At 48.5% G+C, this 25,378-nt stretch overlaps 1 protein-coding gene and 2 pseudogenes across 2 annotated transcripts; 1 reads left to right on the top strand and 2 right to left on the bottom strand.

Annotated features, from left to right (window-relative positions):
• The first annotated feature begins 8,419 nt into the window (after positions 1-8,419).
• On the top strand, positions 8,420-11,571 carry LOC136457060 (E3 ubiquitin-protein ligase At3g02290-like). Of its 2 annotated transcripts, none has more exons than XM_066457103.1 (6): positions 8,420-8,613; positions 9,436-9,609; positions 9,747-9,872; positions 10,454-10,886; positions 10,982-11,091; positions 11,224-11,571. In XM_066457103.1, exons 3-6 carry the CDS (start codon positions 9,753-9,755, stop codon positions 11,248-11,250), a joined length of 690 nt encoding a protein of 229 aa, XP_066313200.1. In that variant the 5' UTR covers positions 8,420-8,613; positions 9,436-9,609; positions 9,747-9,752; the 3' UTR covers positions 11,251-11,571. The 2 variants fall into 2 exon arrangements, with proteins under 2 accessions (XP_066313200.1, XP_066313199.1); XM_066457102.1 differs by having other exon boundaries at positions 9,472-9,609.
• Positions 11,572-11,806: 235 nt separating this feature from the next.
• On the bottom strand, positions 11,807-14,694 carry LOC136457059 (uncharacterized; annotated as a pseudogene).
• A 3,763-nt stretch (positions 14,695-18,457) lies between these two features.
• LOC136457061 (probable glucuronosyltransferase Os01g0926400) lies at positions 18,458-24,252 on the bottom strand (annotated as a pseudogene).
• Positions 24,253-25,378: the final 1,126 nt, after the last annotated feature.

The raw sequence follows: 25,378 nt of genomic DNA on the forward strand, positions 1-25,378 counted from the left end.
ACATGAGACTGAAGAAAATATCTCATTGTAATCAATCCCTTCTCTTTGCATATAGCCTTTTGCCACAAGTCGTGCTTTATATTTCTCTATATTCCTTTGAGAGCCAAGTTTTGTTCTGTAGACCCATTTACAGCCTACTGTTTTGACTCCTTTAGGAATTATTTCCAAAACCCAAACTTTGTTGACATTCATTGTTTTCATTTCATCTTCCATGGCTTCAAGCCACTTTGATGAATGATCACTTCTCATGGCTTCTTCAAATGAGGTGGGATTATCCTCCATTTGAAATTCCTCAGTGTTGTACACTTCATAATCAGCAGGAATAGCTGATTTTCTAACTCTTTGAGACCTTCTAGGGGCCTCCACATTTGGCACATCTTCTATTTGAGGCTGTTGTTGCTCCCCCTCATGTGTGACAATTGGTTCTATTGAATCCTGAAGAACAGGTTCCTCATTTTCATTCATTGTTGTCACAGGTGGGATAACAACTGGTGCTGGCACCACAGTATCTAGCACTGTCGGTGCAGCTATAGCAGGTAGTGAGAAATTTGGCTCATGAATCATTGGAGTGGGCGCTTGCACCCGCTTCACTCCAAGATCAATTTCTCGAGCTACCATGCTCCCCCTCATTAATTCGTCCTCTAGGAAGACAGCATGTCTCGTTTCCACAAACTTTGTATGTCTCTCTAGACAGTAGAAACGAAAACCTTTTGACTTTTCTGTGTAGCCAAATAAATGACAACTTACTGTTTTGGGATATAACTTCCCAATGTTTGGGTTAAACACTTTAGCCTCAGCAGGGCTCCCCCCACACACGCAAGTGGTTAAGTGAGGGTATTCTTTCTGTCCATAACTCATACAGTGTTTTGAGCACCGACTTTCTTAATACTCTATTGAGAATATGAATAGAGGTTTTAACGCCTCCATCCACAGGCTCAACTATAAGGTGGAGTAAATTATTATACTGCCCACCATATCCATCAGGGTACGATCGATTCTTTTAGCTTCTTTATTCTGCTGAGGTTCGCCCGGTATTGAATACTGGGCTACTATACCATTCTTTTGGGGTATGCCGACCGTAGTACTCCACCACGGTCAGACCTGACTGTCTTTAATCTTTAATATCTTAAATTTATCCAATACATCTTTTCTTTCTTTGATTGGATAAATATAGTCATAATGGGAGTAATCATCTGTGAATGGATCATAACCATCCACACTCTTTACAGGAAACTGACCACAGATGTCTGTGTGAATAATCTATAAAATTCCTACGCTTCATTTAGCATCTTTCTTTACATACTTTTCTTTTATGCATTCTCTGCATTGTTTTTAATCTGAGAGCTCTAATGGAGGAAGAACATCATTCTTAACTTGTCTTTCTATTCTCCCCCTCGAAATATGGCCTGAACGATAGTGCCATAATTTCGACAACGCATCGTGAGCTCTCTTATGCCACCATTTTCAGAGTTACACTCTGTCACCAGCTGCTTTATCAGCTGAGTAGCATATGTCTTTGAAGTGTCAGTGAACTGACTCTTTATTCTATCGAGGTACTCGGTGACCGTGTCATACTTTGAGATTTAGCCTACAATTGCAGGTTCATTCATGTTCTTTATCACAGCCAAACTTTTCCTTATTGGTAGTGATTCATTTCCTATGCCCAAGGAGTCATAGGATATCTTTTTGGGATTTAAAATCCCTCTCTTTAGTTGCCCAAATGGCATCATTCACTTTTGTCTCCCTCACCGGTGTCACAAACTCAGTGGAATACGGTGAGGTGACTACCCAGTCCACCTTAGACAAGATGAGAAAACCAGGTTAAAACTTTTCTTAACATAAAATAACACATCATTTGCATGCCTTGATTCCAACGTTGGTCAAAATCAAAACATACAATTATTCTTATACACTAATTCTACATCACCGTTGGGCAAAAATAGAATTAATGCATAAATCTTTAACATTACGATATTGTTATTATCAACGTTGGTCAGAAAATAACAACATCATAATCATGTCAAATCTCTTTTTCTCTCCAATTAAATACCACATTGGTTCAAAATAACTGGAGAATCAACGTTTTCTTTAGCAGCGGAATAACTTTCTTTTTCTCCGATTAAATACCACGTTGGTACAAAATTAATTGGAGAATAAACAATTTCTCTTTAGCAGTGGAAAAACTTCTCCTTTTCTTGAATTTTACCCACAGGGAAAAAATGTATTTTCTATTTCCTTTAATCTATTAATTAATTTCCAGGGAGTAAACGTTTTCTGGAAAATCTTTTCTTTTCTCCAGTTAAATATCATGTCGGTTCAAAATCACTGGAGGATGTACTTTTCTTTCGCAGCGGGAAACATATGCTCAATTTCTTGAATTTTACCCATAGGTAAAATCACTTTTCATATTTTCTTTGATATATTTTTTTATTTTCCAGAAATTAGCAATTACTGGAAAAGAAAAAACTGATCTTGATTCTTTCCCTTTTTTTCGGCCCAACCGGTAAAACCAGCTCGGCCCAGCTATTCTCCGTTTGCGCTGCCGCACCCAGGCCGCAACCTGGGCCTGGGCCGGCAAAGCGACTCGGCCGCGCGCGCCCGCTTGGGCCGCATCGCTGGCCCGTTCCATCTCGGCCGTCCGATGGAGATCGACGGCTGCGCGTCGATTTCGCGCGAACAAAACCGCGGCCGCGTCCTCTGACTGGAAACCCTAGGCCATTCGAAGTCTCTGCTTCTCTCTCTTCTTTCTCTCTCAGCGCCGCTCTCTCCTCTCTCTACCTTGCTCTCTCTTCTCAGCCGAGCAGAACCGAGCTAGACGAGAGCGAGTGGTGGAGCGAGGCGGGCATCCATGGCACCGCCGCCGGCCCCCTCGCCGGCGTGTGCGCTCCCCAGCGGGTGAGCGCGCCGCCGTCGAGCGGCCTGGCCGCGGTGACCCCTTTGCCGAGCTCGGCGAGCAGCAGCACCGGTTCGGCGGTCTTTCTTCTCCCGCGCCGGCGAAAGGTTTTCGCGACGCCCGGCGAGGTTCTTTCTTTTCCCGTTCTTCCCCGTCTCCTTCTCTCTTCATACCGACGCACAGGAATTAGGGTTAGGGTTTGGGAATGGGGTTTTCACTGTTTTCTTTTCGCTTGTTCATCCGAATGGGATTAGGGTTAGGGTTTCAGTGTCCCGACCCCTGTTCTTTTCCCCTTCCCCTTTCGGATTTGGATGCTTTTCTTTGTTTGACCGATTGGGGTTAGCCCTTTCTCCATGCGAGTTAGGGTTAGGTCTTAGGGTTCTTGAGATCTCTTTTCCCCTTTCTTTTCTCTGACATCCGAATGGTTCTAGGGTTCGATTCTGTTTTCTTTTATGTCTTTTCTTTCTTTTGATTCGACCGATTCGGTTTTCCTTTTTGGAGTTCATCCGAATCGGGATCTAGGGTTAGGGTTAGTTTTCCGACCCTTCTTTTTCTCTTTGTTCTTTTCTGTTTTCCTTTCTTTTCTTTGATTTCTTTTTCTCTTTTGGATTTAGGGTTCGGCTTTGTTCATCTCAAGGCCGAAACCTTTTCTTTCTTTTCATCCATTCTTTAACCCAGTTAGGGTTAGAGTTCAAGTGCCGATGGCCCTTCCTTTTCTACGATCCGAATGGATCTTGTTTACTTTTCTTATTCTTCTCTGATCCGAACACGGATCTGTTCTTTCCTTTACTTTTGCCGTGCGCCGTCGAACGGTGCGGCTCCTTTCCCCCACGCGCGGTGGCGGTGATGACCGGTAGACCGTGAGCCGGTCTCTCTTTCTTTTGCTTTTACCCGGTTAGGGTTAGGGATACAGAGAGGTAACCTGCTCCGATACCATTGTTAGGATCGACGATGTGTATGTACCTTTCTGTGTAACCCGTATATCCGGATAGGCTCCTCGCCCTTTCAGTAGATGCACCGCAGCCGGTGCCGCGGTGTAGAAGACGTTCAGCTCCGGCGAGATGAAGTCCAGTGACGCCGGCGGTGTCCTGCAGAGGGAGACGGCGGTGGTTGGGGCACATCCCGTCGCTGGCAGCATCTCTTTAGATCGGTATTAGGGTTTCTCTTTGGGTGGGTGTGGCGGCTCCGGTCAACCTCGTAGTCCGAGCCCTCACCCCCACCTTCCTTTTATGTGTGCTGTGCGACAGGGGCCCTCCAACCGAATTAGGGTTGGGCTCCCCCGATCAGGGAGCAGAGATAGGGCCCAATAGGCCGTTGGGCCTATTGGTGGAGATCAACTAACACTTCGATCTCACTGGCCGACAGGTTTCCGTTGAAGAGTGAGTCGAAGGTGCGCTCTGCCGCAGAGGACGGTGGCGCTTGGGGTGGAAGGATTCACATCTTCGTCAGGAGCACCTCCCCTCGTTGTGCCCCATCTGCTGGACCGCAATGCGCCTGCTCCTTTGTGGGATGACTGCCTTTTTGCTTGGCGGCTTCTGCTTGTGCGGCGATGCAATCAGAGGCGGTTGCCGCTTCCTCTGGACCTCAGCTGTGAATTTGGAGAGTCGACGAGTCGATTCTCCTGGAGTTGGAGTCGGTTCAGTCGGCGGGGTCTGCACGCCTGTAGTGGTTGTTGCAGCTCGAGCGGGTGTAGTTGTGGCCCGGGTGTTGCCTGGACTCCGGCAGCAAGATGATGAGGAGCAGCCACGTGTTCTACCACCTGCGGGGCTGAGATCGGTGACTCAGTAGCCACAGGTGTGGCAATCGTCGCCGCCCCAATTTCTCCCTCTTTGGTTGATTCTCAGCATGTTCGTTTCGTCGTAAACGATCGTGGATTATTTATTGTTAGCTGGTTTGGTGTGAGAGAAAAATATTATTCTAACTTATAATCCACGATCGTATACGAGCGAGCGAACAGGCTGAGGCTGTCTGTGTTTGGCGTCGTGGCATTGGCTTCTTCGTCTGCAGCCTGTACTGATGCTTGAGGGAGCGTCTCTGCCTCATCTGCAACATGAATCGCCTGCGCTTCTTTGGTGTCGCCGGTGCGCCCTGCCTGGAGGACCATGGGGTCCAAGGCCAGCTGCACTCCAGCTTGGATGTCAGGCTTTGGGTACAGTGTGAATTCAAATTGGCAAGGGTCCCGCAAGGAATGGCAGCTTGCTTGCCCTCAGTTTCTCCGTGGTTTGGCCCTTCTGCAGCAGCACCGTTGTCGGTACTCCGCGAGACCGGGTCAAGGAGGTTGGCAGGGGCATCTTGCTTTCCTTCTTTTTGAAGTGGTGGAACAAGGCAGTGTTGGGTGACATTTGCCGTCCGGCCACCCTCTGACCCGAAGCCGTTGGCCACGGCCGGCTCGCCGCCGACGAGCCCCCGTGCGCACCGGAACCCTTGGATGCGCGGTCCGGCGCCCCGGTAGAATTGGTGCCGATCGTGGCTGCGGCCACCGGCTTCAGATTCCGACGGCGAAGGCAATGGTGACGGGACCGATGGGTCGAAGTCCGTGACGCTCCGAAGATGAACGAGGACGCGGTAACCCAGGACGTTCTCCCGCCTGATGTACAGTGGCAGGTTGCCGAACAGGGGCGCAGCCGCCGCACCGACGGCTCTCCTGAATCTATGGGATCATCTCCGTCGGCCTCGAGCAGACCGTCATGAAGAGCCACACCACATTCCTTGATTGGAGAAAAGTTTTTTCCTTGACGTCAAGTTCCACAACTTTGTAAAAGAAGAATTTATATGTCTAGTTAAAATCAAACGGTTGAACTTTAAGCAAATTTGTAGAAAAATATATCCATATTTATGATAATAAGTTAGTAACATTTTCAATTTATCATGTAATATAATTTCTAATATATCTATTTATTATCTAAAAAATACTACATCTATGTTTTAATAATTATTGATACTTTTCTGTATAAATTCAGTCAGATTCACGATAATTTTACTTCGAAAAAAATGTTGAAGTTACGTGCCTGCCGCGCATAGACACCACAACAACGACACGGTGCCTATATGATCTTTTTTTCGACTTAGGCTGTATTTAGTTGAGCTAAGCTCATTTTCTGAATTTCTGACCTGATAGGTTTTGGCGGACTAAATAACTTAATCATACCGTAGTATCATTTATGGCTTTGTTTGGATATTGTCGGATTCACCTCAATCCTAGTGTGTTGGGATGGATTCCGGTGAAATTTAATTCAAGTTCTACTCCAATCCACCTCAACACATGTGGATTGGTACAAATTCGACTACATACAAACAGGGTCTTATCAAGGACCGAGCAGGCCTCGGTTGGCTAGCTACGCCGGCGTGCGAGCAGCCCACCCGAGTTCGATCCCTGATCGACTCGCATGCCTCACCGTTGCCTGAGTTTTTCCCGGGATTTCTGCCTCTCGCGCGTGATGCCACAATAAGATCGTGACGTGCCCGTCGCCTACGAAACCAGTGGATTTCGGTGATCTCAAGAAGGACGCGGTCTTCAGATCTGGGTGTAGTTATATGTTTGTTTGTACACGGGTGGTGTGAGTAGTATGCGTGTGTTGAGTGGGCGTGCGCGTGTACGAACAGATGCTACAACTGTACCCAGATGAGAGGCATTCAAAAAAATAACAGGGTCTTATCTATGAATTAATCCATGATGTCTGCTTAATTACTTAGCGTTCAATGCAGCACACATGATGAAGTGGTTAGCACTTAGAAGAAGACAAAAAGAATGTGAAGGAAGATGTAATTGCACAACAGCACAGTGCCAGTGTGTGACGTGGCACATGTTGCGAGAAGGGTAGTTAGAGCATCTCCAAGAGTGCCTCGTATCCCTTCCATATCCATGATTTTTGGGAAAAAAAAGAGAGAGAAAAACTCATCTCCAAGAGTACCCCACATCCCTTACCCATCTCTTGGCACGGTAAACCGGCCTCCTCCACGCGTAAAAATATGCGCATCCAAAGTCGCGCAGATCCAGACTTCCCCGCGCCATTGCTGTCTCCCTCGTTGGCGCGATTTTTTTTTTTTTCCGCGACTCTCCATGCCGTCGCCCGTGGAGGGGAGAAGTGTCACTGCCGCAGATCAGGGACAAGGTACATACTATCTACTGCTGGATCGTTGCCGATGTGTGCTGATTTGCCGGTCGTAGGGCTTGTTGCAGGCGTATGGTGATTGGCCGGTCGTTGGGCTTCCTGCCGCCCGCCCGCCGCCGCCGCTGCTGTCCTTGGCATGGCCGCCGCCGCCGGGATTGGCCTGGCCGTGGCCGGCTGCTGGATCTCTGCCACCGGGATTTGCATGTACATATCAGGTACGTGCCCGGCTGTTGCATCTCTGCCGCCGGGATTTGCATGTACCGTGGTACTGTTGCTTGCCGGCTGGTACTGGTACGGCTGCTTGCCGGCTGATGCTGCTGCTTCCTGGTGGCCGCCTCTGCTCAACGAGGCCACTAGCCTGGCTTGAGCCGGCAGGCGATTGGGGGTCGCGACCTCGCGACGGGAAAAAAAACGAGCACGAAAAAGGGTGTGGGACTAAGATTTTGATATTTTGAAGTTAAATACAAGATGGCATTCTTTTTTTCTCCCGATACGTTTTTGGAGTTGAAAAACATAGAGTTTTTGGGAGAAAAATATGAGGCACTCTTGGAGATGCTCTTAGCACCGACCGTCAGTGGTATTACATTGTTTAGGCCACGCAGCGACATGCCACTGACCATGAGTAACTGGCGTGTCGCTGTAGTCACGCTAGTACCTTCGTTTGTATGCTCATTTTTGGCGCAACAAAATATGATTTTTTTTACTATGTTCACTTTTATCTGTGTTAAGCTAAACTTTAAAAGTTGAAAATTAATGCAATATCAAGATATGTTTCAATGATAATTTAATACATTCATTTGATGCTTTAGATGTTGGCGGACCGTTTTATAAAATTTATCAAAATTAGATCATTTTTGTTTATTACAAAGCTAAATTTTCCTAAATTTAGAATGGAGGAAATATGGTGAAAAAAATAGGATTATACAGTGTATTATAGTTTAGAATTGAGAAAATATGGTGGAGAAAAATGGAATTCAAACCACGTTCCCTTTTTCCGTTGTGGTATCGGTGGCTTACTATCCCTTAGTGCATTCTCTCTATAGAAGTTTTCTATTCTATCTGCTCCAAATTATAAGTTGTTTTAACTTTGTTAGATATTCAGTTTTTCTATGTATCTCGGGAATGATGTGTATCTAAGTATATAGAAAAAAAACTATCTACTAAAAAGCTTTTATAATTTAGAATGGAGCAAATGCATGGTTTAAAACTTAAATTATGTGGTTAGTGGAGAAAATGAGAGGAGAACCAAGCGCATATACTAGTGATTTCTTGTGTGAAAGTTTATATCAACATGGTATAAAAGTTTCAATTTTCGTTCCACCGTAGTACCTTTTTTCAAAACATGTCCACATTTTGTACTGCCAAAATTTAGCATCTGGCGTGAGCACACAGCGACTCGCCAACGCACGGGGAGTCCGCACGCGCACCAAACCCTCCCATGTCCGAAGTCCGATCCCCTCCCCTTCCTCTCCGCTACCCAGTTCCCCCACTCCCCAACTCCACCGCGCTCCAGTCTCCTCCGCGTCTCGCCGCGCCCGCCCGCCCACGCCGCGGCCCCTCCCGATCCCGTGGACGTCCTCGCGCCGCAGGCGGCGGGCTGCACGACAGGTGAGCTCCACCCACGCGCCCACTCTCTCTAGTCCTCTGCCAGTCGGTGCCCAGTTCCTCGACCAGCCGCAGTCTGTCGGCGCTGCTCGCCTTCCCTTTGCCCTTGCTCCCGTAGTCCCCTCCCAGCGCGCTTCTAGGACCGCGTACCGTCGCGATTGCCTCGCGGTGGGAGTGGGGGTGTGGGAGAACTCTCGGTGCTTATCAGCGCAAGATGCAGATCGGCCGCTGATGCAGCTGTGCTCGCAGATGCCAGTGCTCTCAGCAAGTGCTTCGCGCCACTCATAGCAGGCTAGCACCTTTTAGTTCCCTTGAGAAGCTGTAAGGATCTAGCGGCCTCATCTTGAGCACATGTATTTCCGGCCCAGTGGCTTCATTCCTGGCTCGCCCAAAAGAAAGAGAATGTGTACTCTATACAGAAATTAAGTGTGGCATTTTGGGTTACAGTTGTGCCTCCTAGTCTCTCGATCTTTCTTTCAGTTAATATTCGTGCATCAACCTGCCACGGGTAGTAGAATGCACTCATGAATCGATGCCGTAGTTGAATTTCGGCTGCATGCCTGCATAGCACGGTTATGAGCTCTGCAGGATAACGACTTACAGACCCATTGTATCCTTCTTCCCTGTAACTAGGAAGCTGAATAAGGGGAGTCTGTATGGTAATTTTGCCTCCTGATTGGTTTGGTCATCCAGACACAGCAGTCTGCTGGTTCTGGACTTCTGGTACTTGTAGGCGCGTCTTGTGCATGTAACTCTTCTCATAATAAGCCAGTAATCACCCCGGATCTTTCAAAAAAGAAAGTAAGTTTTTTCCCCTCAATGCAGTAATCTAAAGGCGATTCCTTTGTTTTCGTTGACCAGCTTAGGGAATGTTTTACCAGTATTGTTCATGGTAAACTCAGAGTTTCCATCAACTGCTGGGAAACGTGAACTTGTATCTGCTCCATCTCTAGTGTCAACCAATTTCTTCTACAGAGGGGCAACAGGACTACTTCAAAGGTATTTCCTGAAACCTTATTTCATATTCATTTAGATAATCAGCATTATGATCACATCTTAGATGTGGAAGCTACAGAACTTGTTCTATGTGATTGTTTAGTTGTGTTCTGATACTTTGGATCTGTACATTTTTTCAGTGAATTATGGGTGGGTTCTGCTGCTGCCTCAGTACTGAAGATTTTGAGGAATATGTCTATCCAAACAACCCTATCTATAGGCAATGCATATCCTTGAGGCATTTTTTCCACAATATTTTTGGCGGGGTAATATGAACTTTTATCCATATTTTCAAGTATATTCTAGGCTGTAACCAACTGATCCAAAATGTCACATGTTACATTGATTGATATGTGTACTTTGATACTTCTGACTCCATGCAACTGCTGGCAGTAGCATGTTCATATGATTTAGTTCTGACTGGTGGGGATTTAGATATTCGCCACTAGTTTATTTTCTTCAAAATGGTACATTTTTCTCTTTTCTGTCAATAGATATTCTGTGTGGTGATAGATGCATTGGCCTGTTTGATCGCATAATGTTACAAACTGAAGAGTACTATATTCCTCTTTTAAAGTATTAGATACAGCGCTAAAAGGAAACAAAGTCACATTGAACATTCTGTAGTACTATGAAACCCAAAACAGCAAAGCTTGTTGAGACAATGCGAAACATGGATGAGCAAGGGGTAGGCACATTTGACATGGCTAGGTAGACCTGCTGGTGTTCTTTTACGAGTTATTGTGGAGAAATTATGTTGTGCATCTTAATGGCACTTCCGTATTATTTTCTTTATCCATTTTCATATATAAGGTTTGTTCTAACTATAGTATTTCCTTCTATGTAGTATACCGCAACATTCCAGAGGCTTGAGTCTAGGCCAAACAACCCAGCCCAAGGGGTTGCTCCACTGGGATCCACTAATCCAAGTGTCAATATAAATGACAATTCACTCGCTGAAACTTATCACCTTGTTTCTAGACCACCTCCATATGATACTGATCCTAGATATGCCCGTGTTCAAAGAGAGGGATTAGTCTCCAGGCGTGAGAAATACATAAATCTTGCACAAGAAGAGTCACTAGCCCTTAGACGAAATGGCAGCAGCTCTGGTATTGAGCATTTAGCTGCTCAGAAGAAACGCAGCAGCACTGAAAACGAGGGTGAATATAAGGTCCATCGTTCTGAATCAACTAAGAGTTTGTCTGCAAAAGCTTATAGTAGCAGCTATGCAGTTGGCGCTTCAGAAGATGAGGATGTCTGCCCTACTTGTCTAGAAGGTTTGTGTTCGTATAGATCTGCCTGAACACATAGCAGTTTATCTTGGTGCCTGAACATTTCGTTACTGATTCATTATGATTAATTCCCTGTGCAGAATACACGCCAGACAATCCAAAAATTATAACAAAGTGCTGTCACCATTTTCATCTTGGTTGTATTTACGAATGGATGGAGAGAAGTGATACATGCCCAATTTGTGGAAAGGTATGATACTGATGGTTCTGCACTATTCCTGTTTTTCACATCTCATAATTGCTAATCACCTATCATCAGTTCCTAAGATGTAATTTTATTTGCTGAGCTGACAATTTCTCCTCCAACCTGATTACACTGCAGGAAATGGAGTTTTGCGAGAGCCCATGATAGCCTTTCGTTTTACATGATCTCACATCGGAGCAAGGGAACAGTCTACAGACTACAGTATGGAATGCTGGAGAATTGTAAATAATAGTTATTCCTTATGCGATGTCCAAATAGGACCCTGTTCGGCTGGCTGGAAAAACGGCTGATGCTGATTTGTTGTGAGAGAAAAACACTGTGATTTCGCTGGAACGGTACGGCTGATATGTTCAAGTGAACAGGGCCTAGATCTCTTTCTCGAGATCAGTTTCTTACATGTACTGCAATGATTATCTATCTTACTAAAATTCATGCTAGAATTTGCTTGCCCAGTCTTTGTTATATTTGCAATTGGTTGCTCATGGATGGAAGCACGGATTTAACCTGATCATAGTGATTGTCTGGTGGTTGCTGTAGCCGATCTCATGATGATGAATCTTTTACCAAAGTGTGTAGAAGTGCTATGAGCATCCTGTTGCAAGCCATCAAGAACGGATTATCGCATAGTGCATATAAATGCAATAGCAAACCATGGGCTTTAGTTCAGTTCAAAGTGGCAAGCATGAACCATCAGGCCTCATCAGAGATTGACCAGCCACATATAATGTTTTGGGTAAAATAAAATTTACATTTCCCAGATGTACATTCCATAAAACAAAGAGGACGCATACAGACTAAAATAACTTGCTCAAAATTATTTATCGGATACCCGCATAGCAGTTACAAGCCATGAACATTGGTTACACAATGACGACCAGGCAAGCCTAAAATACAAAGACGATTCAGAAAATTGAGAGCAAAGGTACATCACATCGTAAAAATTAAGAGCCAGCAAGCTAGCATTTTATTTAGTAAAATCGTTCACCCGCCGGTACCCAACCATTTCAGTTTTACACACTTGCCGTCTTGAGGCTGTTGCCCTTCTCTTGCAGGCTCACAAGTAGGCTGTCAAAGCTCTTCTTAAAGGAGTCCACACCTTCAAGCTCAAGCTGCTTTCCGACCTCATCCCAGTCAATGCCAAGCTTCTCCAAGGCGCTGTATACACCTTCTGCCTCAGACACAATCGCATCAACTGTCCTTGAAACAGTGCCATGGTCTATGAATGCCTGCAAAGCTTGGTCGGGCATCGTGTTGACCTGAAAGTGCATCACTCCAGAGTTATTTTTGTGATGATAAGAAACAATGCCAATTCAAGTGAGAAACTCGTTGAAAACATACCGTGTCAGGTCCAATGAGACTGTCCACGTAAAGAGTGTCAGGATAAGCTGGGTTCTTGACACCGGTGGATGCCCACAGCAACCTCTGTTTCTTGGCACCTTTCTTGGCCAACGCCTCCCACCTTGGACCAGAGAATTTCTTCTGATAGAGCTGATTTGCTAGTTTGGCCTGTGCGACGGCAGCCTGGTAGAACAAAGGATGGTTGTATCGCATAACTTTGTGAACAGTTTAGGTTCTAACATTAAGAGGTGGTTAATTCTAATTTTATTTACCTTTCCTCTCAAGGCAAGTGCCTCAGGTGTTCCAATCTTCTCAAGCATTTTGTCAATAAGGGTGTCGACTCGGCTGACAAAGAAGGATGCAACACTGGTAACTCGGGATAAGTCACTCAAGCCAGAAGCCTCTAGCCCATCAAGGTAAGCATCAATCACAGCCTCATATCTCACAATAGAGAAAATAAGCTGCAAGTGACAGAAATGAATTTGTGATCAATAAGCTTATCACAGCAGTCACACTAGAGTTTTACCACAATAATATGAAAGCAGTGGCAAGGCAGTGCTGAGCAATTACCGTGACGTTGACGCTAATGCCATTAGCGATAACTTCCTGGATGGAAGGAACACATTCCACAGTAGCAGGGATCTTTATGTAGACATTGGGGCGGTTGACCACTTTGTGTAACCACTTTGCTGCCTCAACAGTTCCTTGAGTGTCATTTGCCAACCTAGGAGACACCTCCACGGAGACATACCCATCAGGCCCCATCAGTCTCGTTGTAGATAGGCTCAAAAAGTTTGCATGCGTCTTGAATATCCTTTATAACGAGTTCCCAGTAAGCACTCTCCGCGTCCTTTCCAGACGAAATGAGCTGCTTGAACTGATCATCATATGCGCTGGATGATGAAATGGCCTTTTGGAAAATCTGCATCGTGTTGAGAACATGGTCAGGAGTGAATGCGCAACTATGCAAGAGATCAATCGATCATACAATGCAAAGCAAAAGGTGGAAATGGAGGATTACCGTAGGGTTGCTGGTGACCCCACGAACACCGCTGGCGATAAGGGGCAGCAAGTCGGTGACAGGGCGGCAGAGGTTGTCGTACCACGGGGACAGGCCCTGGAGCTCGTAGAGATCATGAAGCGCGGTCTTCTTGGTCGGAGCACCATTTCCTTCCTTGGCAGAAGCCATCGCACTGAAAATTGCAATTCACCATGTAAGGTCATGTCCACAGACCATAGGTTAGTTGGACTGCAAAAATGTGGTGTGCGCAAAGGCATTCATATTATCCCTCTTGAAGCAAGGGTTGTGTATGCAGCTAGAATTCTTTCGACGCTAATGGAAAGCGTTGGTGCTTTTGGCAGTGTATTGCCGCCGCCGCTATCAAGAGGTCTACTACAGCAGCAGCGAGTCAGCAACACAGGAGAAGGAGGAAGCTCCCGGCACGGCAGTGACAGCACCCCAAACCTCCGGGCACGGCAGTATTGCACCCCCACACCTCCACACGGATCTCGCACCGGCACGGCGACTGGAGAAGCTGGTATGCCAGAAGGCTCCCACCCGTCCATTTCCCAATCGAACGGCCGCAGAAACGTACGGGAGGCTCCATCCACGACCGGATCGGGGGGCCGTCCGTATCGCCACATCAGGCCAGGCGGCGTGATGGACTACGCTCCAAATCGACGCGGCAAAACATCAGCCATTCAGCCCGCGATCTAGCCGAAGATGCTCTCGGTCTCCAACACGAAGAATCCAAAGCACGCTGGGAACGAACAGCTCGAATCTAATTTATCAAACCTCGCGAGAATTAACCACCCACTGACTCAAGCACGGGCACGGATGCGAAGGCCACTCCAGCCAACCAGACCGCGAATCCAATTCCACTGACGAGATGAGATAGAGCGCGCGGGCGCGGAGGAAAAAAGGGGAGGGAGGGTGGAGTCACGCACATGATGGGGCTCCTGGCTCGCCCGGCGATGGAGACGCTGACCCGGCGCGGGGAGGGAGCGCAGGCGATTGCGGCGGTGCGGAGGGACGCCGGCCGGAGCGGCGCCGCCGCCGGCCGGGGCGCGGCTAGCTTGGACACCGTGCCGGTCATCGCAGCTCGCCGGGGTTGGTGGGAAGTGCGAGGAAGGGCAGATGCGTGGGTTGGTCGCTCACGGGGGATGTTGCGAGTTTTTGGAGGCTCTCTTCCGTTGCTCGTCAGCATCCATAAGTAGCAGACGCCTCCGTGTGTTTCCGCCCGCCGCTTTTACATTGCTCGTCAGCATCCATAAGTAGCAGACGCCTCCGTGTGTTTCCGCCCGCCGCTTTTACACGGACAACCCTGCTTGATCTTTATTTTCGTTCTTCCGCTATCCCGCGTTTTTTTAAGAAACTTACATGCCCGTAACACGCACGCATACCAACCCCTATGAACACACGTATACAAACTCTACCTCTATAAACATCTTTAAGGACTGAACCGACAGATCTCGAGATTCACAAAGTCACTAAAGGCACCTCGCTGTTGATGGGGACGTTGCCTACCACTAAAAGCATAGCGCCGTCAAATCTTGGAACGCCGACCACTGAAAGCATAGCACCGTTAAATCCTGAAATAAATCCAGAAAAATACGAGCACATGTGCCAAGTCGATGACTTGAACCCGGGTGGACAGATTCCACCACACGGAACCCAATCTATGATCAGTTCGTCGCCCCGCGTATTTTGTCAAACACAAAGACGCAACCGACTTCTATTCTCTCGCACGAATTACACGACGTAGACGCTCATGTATATTTACTCTCTATATAAACATAGATACACGCACATACAAATATGGGTGGAAGCCAGAGCAAATTTGAGAGGATGTGCTTGCGTGAGCATAAGGTTTTTTTTTTTGACATGAAGATGCAATATATGGTCAAAACTTAGCTCTTATCACTATTTTTTTATCTTTCTATGGCACCTGCACCCAACACAGGCCCCTGCATATAAACTTTAACAAGTATCTTTGCAAGAGTGAGCTGGCATTGATCGACGAAGTTCTCTCTGTAAATTGCATAGTAACACTCATAAAACACATACTTACATTTACTCTTTATGAACACAGACGTCTCCCAAAGAAAAAATAACACTGATATATCATGAAAAAAATCCAAAAAAAATATATGAACAACCGTTCCAAGTTGAGTACTTAGAATCGAATGGGTAGAATCCACCAAAAGAAAACTAACCATCTAGATTACGCTCTAGTTCACCTCTCTGGTCTTCCCATTGCTTCCTCCTCCACTATTTGGCGTAGTCCGTGCTTATTTAGATCTTATAGGCTAAAAACTCTACAAAGTTTAGCTCGAGTGCATCTAATATAAACAGAAGGGTCTTATAGGCTAAAAACTCTACAAAGTTTAGCTCGAGTGCATCTAATATAAATAGAAGGGGCTAACCGTAGATTAGTCTTGGCTAGGTATTAGCCAAGTATAACTAGATAAAAGAGCTAATAATCTATTACTACAGATGTATGCAGCTATTATTCGAGATCTAAATATGTGTGGTCTAATTTTTAGGTTCAACTAACAATTACCTTTAGCTGCCGAACAGTCGCTCGCACGTCTCCTCACATGTGAAACAACACAAGAAATTAAGATTCGACGAGTTCAATGAGACGCAACCGATGTACACAACAAGCCATCTTCTTCCTCCTCCTTAGACTGAAAGCGACGATCCAGGTTTTTGACAATGATCCGAGAAATAGGATGTATGTAGCAAAACTAACACATCCATTCTTTTCTTCTATAAAAATGGTTGCAAAGGGGAAAAGAGGAGTGGGTTGGTGGTGTAATTGATGTGTAGGGCTGTTGAAGATATTTTCGACGTTTCACACACACGTTGCTTGACCTTGATGGATATACTATGCCATGGCTTGGTTTAAGAGTTCGACATAGTTTTAATGCTGATTTCACAATATATACTATTTTATGTGTCCATCTCTTTTATGGCATAGTATAGTCTGTCAAAAACACTTTCACGTCTAATTTTGCAAGGCAACCAGTGCATATCTTTCATAATTGATTTTATGTAGAATATATTCACAAAATACTTGACACTTATAATTTTTCTGCAAGCATTTTGTATAATTTATATGTTTTAAAGCTAGATAATTTAAAATTGTTGATGTTTGTAATTTTTAGGATTTCACTAAATTATGTCATAAGTGACATATTTTCATGACCTGAGGAGTACAGAGCAGCAGTTTCGTACTATTGGTGTATCTGGTTTGAGAAATAACATGAAACAAGAATCTATTAGGAAACACCGACGAACAATGTACTAGTAATAATAAATCAAGCGAAAGTCATGACACCAGGAAGTCTTCTATTTAAAAGAGAATTTAACACTAGGGAGGAGCTCAGTAGAATCTTGCTTATTTAGCGTATGTATTTGAAATTCAATTCGTGCCCAAGGCCCGAGGGATGTATGTATGCATTTAGGTCCGTGGTGTTTATTGTATTCATGCTTCAAGTCAATGGCATCGTAACGTGAAGGCAAACGTGACGCAAGCAAAATGCAAATGGCGGACTTGGGGCGGCCCTTGGACCAACCAAAAGTCCAACAACCCTGATGGGCCCCCTGGCTGCTACACACACGAGTCGCAGGCTCGCAGCCAGCCCGAGAGATGCGCACAGGATGACAGCAGGCGGCTGCATCCGCGATGAAAAAAACCGTGCAGGGGGCGTTTAGTTCCCACCGAATCCAAACTTTGGTACTATATAAAGAAGATTCTGGTACATGCATAGAGTATTAAATGTTGACAAAATCAAAAATTAATTGTATAGTTTGATCGTACTTTGCGAGACGAACGTTTTGAGCTTAATTAATCAACGATTGGACAATTATTACCAAATACAAACGAAAACAGTATGCTACATGTTTAGATCCCAAAAATTTTTGCGTAGTATCCATCGTATCGAATCTTGTGGCACATGTATGGAGTACTAAATGTAGACGAAAAAAAATTAATTACACAGTTAGGTGAGAAATCGCGAGACGAAACTTTCGAACCTAATTAGTCCATAATTAGACACTAATTGCTAAATACAAACAAAAGTGCTACAATAACCAAAACCCAAAAAATTTTGGATCTAAACGCGCCCTAAACAAGGGCTAGGTTCTCTTGTGCTGGGAAAGTGGGAAATACTAAAAATACGACCATTCGAAGATAACGCAAGTATACATTATAAAACCACCTAATATTTGTATGAGTCTTCCATCACAGTTTTAACCATTAGACCTATAATTATTTATATTTAAACTGTACTGCGTAGCAATACTTGCAATGCCGCTGATTCTACGTGCTTCCCAGTTTTTTCTTTTCTTTTGTGATGTTGCAGCTCCTTTGGTTGTAACTTGCTGTTCTCTCGAGCCAGTTCCACTCATTGGGGGTTTGTATTGAACTCTGGTTCTTCTTAATGAAATACATGCTTTGAAGAAAAAAAATGCCGTTGAGTCGTGGAAATTCAACGGGAACAAACGGCCCTGAAGGGGGGAAATGAAGAAAACTAGCGTTCATTCGCTCATAGTACATCAAAATCCAACGGGCTCACGCAGAAATGGTCAGTACTTGGGCTTCGGAGCAGGCCACTACATCGGTGTGCAGTGTGCTGCCTGAAACTTGACCCATCTGGCCATCCCAAGGGCCACTTGACCCTTTGAAGCATTGCCGTGACAGTCTGCCGGTCGGCCGTGCTGGGCTCAACCGCCCAGCATGAGAGCATACCAACTGGTAGACGACGCCCCTACTGACAGCTGAAAGATCATCGTCCAGATCGGGATCTTCTGCCGTTCAGAGCTCAGGCTCCCAGCTCCCTACAGGGTCGTCTTCTGCCATTGGCAGAGCTGACATTCTGATTGCGTTCCCTTCAAACAGCTTTTCGGAGAGCAGGAGGAAGAGCACTGTCGCTTTGATGGATGTGCATTACGGTACAGGCAACCAAGAAAGAAAAAAAGCACAAACAGGTTAATTCAGCTAGATTTACAAACGCGAAATCACATCACATTTGAACCATCGATGTACTATAAGTTAATCTGAGCCACACTAATGCTGCTTCTCACATCTCCCGACGAATATACCCTCTATATATTGCTGCTGCATGTAAACGGGCCGTGGTACAAAAACTAATGCGTGATACATCCATTCATCGACTGATTCGATGTCAAAGAGGACAAAAGAAAGAAAGAACGAACATGAACAGATGCACAACAAGTCCACACACTACCAGGGCTTGAGGTCGCTCTCGAGTCCGGCGTCCCAGTCGAGCACCTTCTCCCCGGGCTGCAGGAACACGCCCTCGCCGTGCGGCAGCTTGCGCGCCAGCCCGTTGAGCACCTGGTGGAAGGCGTCCCCGGGCCTGGCGGGCTGGTGGAACAGCAGCGCCTGCTTCACCGAGTCCCGCGCCAGAAGGCGCTGCCTCTGGAGTATGTCGGTGAGCGGGATGGAGGTGAGGATGGAGTCGAGCCGCGGCACGTCGCGCTCCGCCACGAACACGCTGATGTCCTCCCAGGGGATGGCGTCCGCGAACGGGAGCACGATGTCGTCGGCGATGATGACGGGGATGCACCCGAACACCACCGCCTCCACCAGCCGGGGGCTCCACGGCGCCCACCCCAGCGGGCACAGGCAGAAGATGGCGCGCTGCATGTCCTCGTAGTACGTGGACGGGTGCTCCGTCGAGATGTCGAACAGCGGGTTGTCCTTGAAGTTCTCCCACACCGACGCGCGCGCGCCCCTGGCGTAGTACCCGCCCTCGGGGTCGTTGCCCATGTCGTAGAAGAGGCCACGGAAGTAGACGAAGATGGAGCGCGGCGTCCCGGGGCTGATGAGGTGCGCCTGCATCTTGTGCGGGTCGGCGTAGGGTGGCACGGTGATGGACCCGTCCTGCAGGCACACGTGGTTCCGCTGCCCGAACGTCTGCACCAGCGTCGCGCGACGGAGCAGCGGCAGGATGCCACGCTCCATGGCGCGCTCCTCCTGGTAGTGGAAGCACGCGCCGAAGTCGTGCGGGGTGAGGAAGAAGTGGTCGGCGCCGTCCGTCCGGTTCCAGAACGGCCACGTCGTCGCCACGTACCGGATCGCGCTCCGCATGATCCGCGGCGCACGGAACGGCAGCGGGAAACCCTGCGGCGTCAGGTCGCAGGTCGTGTACACGGGCGTGTAGAACCAGTCGGCCTCCTCAGGGTCCAGCGTCCGCACCGCGCTCGACAGCAGGAACTGGTGCATGAAGATCTCCGCCGCGAACATGTGGTGCAGGCACCGGCTGTCCTTGTCCAGCAGCATCTTGTTGTACTTGCGCGGCATCTCGTACACGAACACCTTCAGCTTCCCCACGGGGTCGTCGTCCAGCACGCCCACCGCGTTCCCCTGCCATGGCAAAGCATCGTTCGTTCGCTTGTTCATTCACGCCACATTAGAAGAAATCAAATCAATTTGGGCAGGTTTGTTCTTCTCTCTCACACAAGGGAAAAAAAAGGATGCAATTCTACCTTCATCCCTAGTCATCAAAATTTCTCTTAAGTTTGATCAACTCTATAGAAATCGTGATAAAATAGATATTGCTGTGAAAATATATCATATAGACAAAATTTCTCACAAGGAAAAAAAGGATGCAATTCTGCCTGAAATGTGCAGGAAGATAGGATCTAAGCATAACCAGTTTCAGTACTGCTACTAACCTGAGTTCAAATTCAGAATGGATATATAAAAGGTGGAATGTGATTATAGTAACCATTCCAGTACTAGTAGGGCATAAAAAGACACGAGTACCGCTGAGTACAAATCTTGTTGGAGTTGTTGCTTTCACATCACGTGGAGAAATGAAATAAATTTGGACAGGTTTGTTCTTCTACTAGTCATCAAAATTTCTCTAAAGTGTGATCAAGCTTATAGAAATCGAGATAAAATAAGTATACTATCAAAATATATCTTATGGTGGACCAGATGATACTTATTTGATATATAAACATTCATATTTTTTAAAAATGATCAAAACAACGTTAGAATTGCATTCTTCTTCGGATCAAAGGGGGGCTACAGTCAATTAATGAATTCATATAGCTGTTATCATCGGTGCAATGCGCCCTGAAATGTGCAGAGAGATGGGATCTCTGCAGAACCAGTTTCAGTGCTACTACTAAACTGGAGTTCAGAACTTCAGATTCAAAATGGATATATAAAGAGTTTTTTGGATTGCTACCATTACAATTTTACAAGTTTGGAGAAACGCTATTACTATTCGTCTATTTGAAACATGCCATTACGATTTTTTTCCAGCTTGAATTGTGCCATTTTCTACGTATTCGACAGCGTCGGGCCCACGCACAGGTGACTAAAGGTCAACGTATTCTCGTATGTCCAAAAATACCCCCGTTGTATCTCTCCCTTCACTCACTGACGTGTGGGCCCCACACGTCAGCTTCTTCTTCAAACTCCAGCCGGCCGTGACTAGCTCGGCTACGGCAAAGCCCATGGGGGAGCCGGCCCTCCTTGCGCTGGACCCCTTCGCGCACCTCCCCTTCCTAATTTCAGGGCGCCTGTCGACGGCGACAGTTTCGCGTTTGAGGTCTGGACCTGAACGTCGACTTCGATCTGGAGGACCGAAGGTGGCGTCCGCCGAGAGGTGGCCCGCGCAGCCTACCGCAGTGTTGCGTCCCCTACCGCGTCACTTTCCCCACGCGGCGCGCGCGGACCCCGAGGCGTGCTACAGAGCTGGGACCCCACGTTTGTCAACCCCTGCACCTGGTTCCACTTCCACGTCACCTGCGTCCGCCGGGAGGTGGCCCCTCGCAGCCGCTGAGGCTGCGCACGTACAATTCCTGGTGGCGCGGCCTGGGGCGGCCACACGGCTGGACCTGCGGGCACCGTGTCCTGGCCTGCGGGCGGCGCGGCCTGGGGCGAACAGGAGGCGGCGGGGTGGCTTGGGGAGGTGCGGCCCCGGGGGCAGCAGCCGCCGGCGTCGGGCAGGCTCCCGGTGGAGCTTGGTCTGAAGCATAGAAGAGACTAGAGAATGAAGAACAAGCTGACGTGTGGGGCTCAACGTGAGTGAGTGGACTGAGAGAGAAGCAGGAGGGGTATTTTAGACATACGAGAATACGTTGACTCTTAGTCACCTGTGCGTGGGCCCGTAATGGTAGCAATAAAAAAAACCATATATAAAAGGTGGAATGTGATTATACTAGTAACCACTACAGTACCAGGGCATAAAAAGACATGAGTACCGGTACCGCTGCTTACAACAAATCACGGATCCCTTTCGGCTGTCCACTAACCACAAAAATTTGAACTTTAATCACGGATCCCTTTGGTGTCTACTTTAATGATACGCTATTCTCATCCGCTCCCTTCTTTATCGGTACACACAAATCTGGTTGTTAGCATGTCCGGTTTTCAAGGGGAAAACCGTTTGAAGGCGCTAGTGGTCAGTTCAGTTGAGCGAGTGGATGGCCACCGCTCAATCTAGCTGCCACTTAGCCCATTCGTGTGGTCTTAAATCCGGTTTGATACGCTTCTTTTTTATCCGGAACAGTGTTTTTCTCTCACAAATTCCTTCAGAATTCCTCCAAACCATCTAAATTCCTCTGGATGGTTCGGAGAAATTTGTGAGAGAAAAACACTGTTCCGGATGAAAAAAAGAAGCGGATCAAACCGGGTTGTTTATGGTTGTATCACAACAGTTCCAGATCTTGCATTGCAATGCCCTCAAATCAAAAAGAAGGGGAAAAAAAGAATGCTCTTGCATTGCAGTCAGTGGAATGCAAATTGTACAAGTTAGACTGACTCCAACGGAGTACCCAAACCCAAAAATAAGTCTTGTACAATGCTTTTGCCTATCAAAAAGTGGCTCCAACGGATGACCCATCCACGCGACGCACTTTGCCTGCCCCGGCCAAGCGAAATGCAAAAAGCGTCGCTCTCTCCTCGCAACGCAAATCTCGGCCGCACGCGATGGAGAAGCCGGACCGCTGCCGGAGCTTGAAGCTGTCGGAGCGTCGCGCCCTCTGTCGCTGAAGTCGCCGTCGCGCGTCGTAGTGCTCTGCTTCCCCCCCTTCTTCCCGCCCCTGCCCTGCTTCCCCGCTCCACTCCCTCCCTCTCACGCCGAGCACCACAGCTGAAGCCCGAGGCGCGGCCACCCTGCGCCCGGGCCCAGCCCCTTCCTGCCCGCCCGGCGCTGACGAGCCTCCGCGGGCTCCACCTTCGCCGCCACCGAAGCCGGGGGCTGCCGTCACAGCCGCGCCCTCCGGATCCGAAGCTGAGGCGCGGAGGGATGAGGACCGGGGGCCGCCGGCGTGGTTCGCCGCCCTGGTCGCCGTCAGCCTCTACATCGTCGTGCGGTCCGCCGCCACCTTCCTCTTCTTCTCCCTGCTCCCCTGCTTCTCCCTCCCTTCAATCCGCGCCGAGGCAATAGCGCCGTCGAGCGCTCTCCCTTCCCCCTCTCCCCTTGCAGCACCCGCCGGGGCTAACCGCCGCCCCACCCGAGCCCATAGGGGAGCCGGCCGTGGTGCAGGGGGGGGAGGGGGGCTGGCCGCGTCCGCGACGAGCGCCATGGCGTCGGTGGCCGTCCGTTGCGCCGCCGTCTTGGAGGAGCCGCCCGGACGAAGGATTTTGGGTTCGCTGTTGTTGGAGAAGGAAGTTTTTAGGTCCGTGACCCTTGCCTGTGCGGGACTCAAATCCTCGGATAGGTCTCGTGTTTGCCTTCCCACCGTTGGAGACAGGTCTTAGGCGCCACACTACAGCGGTTGTCCCCACAGGAGTCGCCAATTCTGCAATGCTGTTACTCGTTCGAGAAACGAATTCTGGAAGGTGCTGCTTCATCCTAGCTTGAAGCAGCGCTATGGATGCGTGGCTGGGAAGAAGATGGTACAGAGCTAGAGATCTGAAGTTCTGAACCGTGATGCACACTGATAGTTACTGCTCTCCTGCTCCTGCTACACTACAAGCTTCGCTTCACCTACCAACCGATCTCTTCCGCAAAGCAACAAGCATGCATTGCTTGATGCAGTAGGAGACGGAAGCATTTACTCCTACTGAGTACGTACAGAGTATAGCGGCTACTAGGCTATACGATTTGCAGGTACAGGCGTACAGCTGTGTACTGTACAGCTGGTGCCAGGCAGAGCGGCCACACGGTGGGTCACAGGGCGCGAGCCGCACACACGCGGCTACCGTTAGAGACAGCCACAGCAAGCACGGTTGCTCGATCCCAGAAGGAGAGGCTGCCAATTCCAATTCCAATTCCCAAGCCGCGTGCAGACCAGGCGGAACGGGGCGCGGCGCGGCAGCGAGCACGAGACCCGGGGCGGGGCCATGAACTGTCGGGCGGCGGCGGCACGAGGCAAGGCACAGGCAGGCAGCGCGATCAATTCGGGCGCGGATCGCGCCGGCATTGCGGTCGGGAGGAGCTCGCGCGGCCAAATCTGAATCTCGTGGTGGGCCGGAGGGGGGATGGCGGGGAGGGCTCGGCTGGTGTACGAGTTCCGGCGGCGAGCCTTGCGATTCCGCGGACGAATTCGGAATGGAAGAGCAGGAGGAGGCAGAGGAGGGCACGCACCTGAGATCCTGCTGGGCTTGTGATGCTGCTGCAGCGGCGCCGCCACGACAGCAGGTGGCGACGAGCAGGACGGCGGCGGCGGCGGCGGCGCACGGCCCCATTGGACTTGATCCTGATTCTGCTGCTGCAGGCGCCCGAGAGTAGCCAGGGAGAGCGGCCTGATCCGACCCCCTGTCGCTGCCGACTGAGGAGCTGCTGCTCTGCTGCTGGCTACTCGCTCGCTTGCTTGCTTGAGCGGCCCTCCTCTGCTCTGTTTGTGTTTGTTTCTCCGCTGCGGCTGCGTGGGCGGTAGGCTGTCGCCGTCAGGGCCTGATGACCCCGGGAGGGAGACTAGGGATGAGGTGAGGCGAGGCTAGTCAAGGGCGCGGCGGTGGCGAGCCAATGGCAATGGGGGAGAATTGGGGCGCGGAATCTGGTGCTGCTGATGCGCTCCGCTTCGCTCGCACGCAGCACTGACGGCAGCCAGCAGGGCGGGGGAGGGAGAGGGAGGAAGAAACCAAAGAAAAAAGGAGAGGGCGGACGGCGGGGATGCCTGTACTGTCAAGTTACAGTTACTACTAGTACAACATGGATGGCCTTCGGGCGCTGCACGCGGCGGGTGGCGTGACGCAGAAACAAGACAGGCCGGCCCTTGGAAGGCAAAAGAGGGGGGCGACCGAGTCCGGGTCCGGGTGCGGTGTTGTGCGGGTCCAATTGCTTGCTCGCACAAGCGTCATGCGTGGTTGGTTTGTGGAGACTTGTCTCTGCTCTCCTTCGCTTATAATACGGGGGAATTACTTGCCCAACTTTTACCACTAATCATAGTGCCGCAATGCTGTGCCATTGTGTAGCAAGATGTCAATTTGTTACAGAGACGGGCCCGTGTGCGCTGCTGAAGGAAGGGATAGAGGATCTTGGAAAGCAAGTCTCCCATGGTGAAAGCTTGTAGAGGGTTTCTCGAAGCGACATTACTAATTAAGTAGTCTAAAAACGAGACGTTGGAGACGTTCGTAGCTGAGCTGCACGTCTCCAGTGTGCGGGCGGGGTTGGCGTTTCTGTTTAGTTATGTATATAGGCGTTTTGTGTTCGTTCTGTGAGTGCTGCTTGGCATCGTGCCAAATATTGTAAGTGGTCAGATAATCCCAGAAGTGTTGTGGAGTGTTTATTATAAACACGATCTGTTGCTTTCCTGGCCCCGTTTCGGGTTGGTTAGCTTCTTTTTTCAGTCGGAACGTTGTTTTTCTCTCACAACAATTCAGCTAGAACGAGTATTTTGCAAGTCAGTTTACCAAAATTCTGTCAGCCGAACAAGGCCTTTAAAAACCAGGGTTTTACCTCCGTCAAAACAATAGCAGGGCATAAAGGCCCTTCACAA

Source organism: Miscanthus floridulus, chromosome 6 (genome assembly GCF_019320115.1).
Source record: "Miscanthus floridulus cultivar M001 chromosome 6, ASM1932011v1, whole genome shotgun sequence".
In the NCBI taxonomy this organism is placed as follows: Eukaryota; Viridiplantae; Streptophyta; class Magnoliopsida; order Poales; family Poaceae; genus Miscanthus; species Miscanthus floridulus.

What these genes read in the sequence shown, in the direction of transcription:
- LOC136457060 (XM_066457103.1), top strand. Translation starts at nt 9,753, where the DNA reads ATGGGTGGGTTCTGCTGCTGCCTCAGTACTGAAGATTTTGAGGAATAT. An exon ending in TCCACAATATTTTTGGCGGG is followed by an intron (nt 9,873 to 10,453) that starts GTAATATGAACT and finishes CCTTCTATGTAG; the next exon opens with TATACCGCAACATTCCAGAG. An exon ending in CTGCCCTACTTGTCTAGAAG is followed by an intron (nt 10,887 to 10,981) that starts GTTTGTGTTCGT and finishes TTCCCTGTGCAG; the next exon opens with AATACACGCCAGACAATCCA.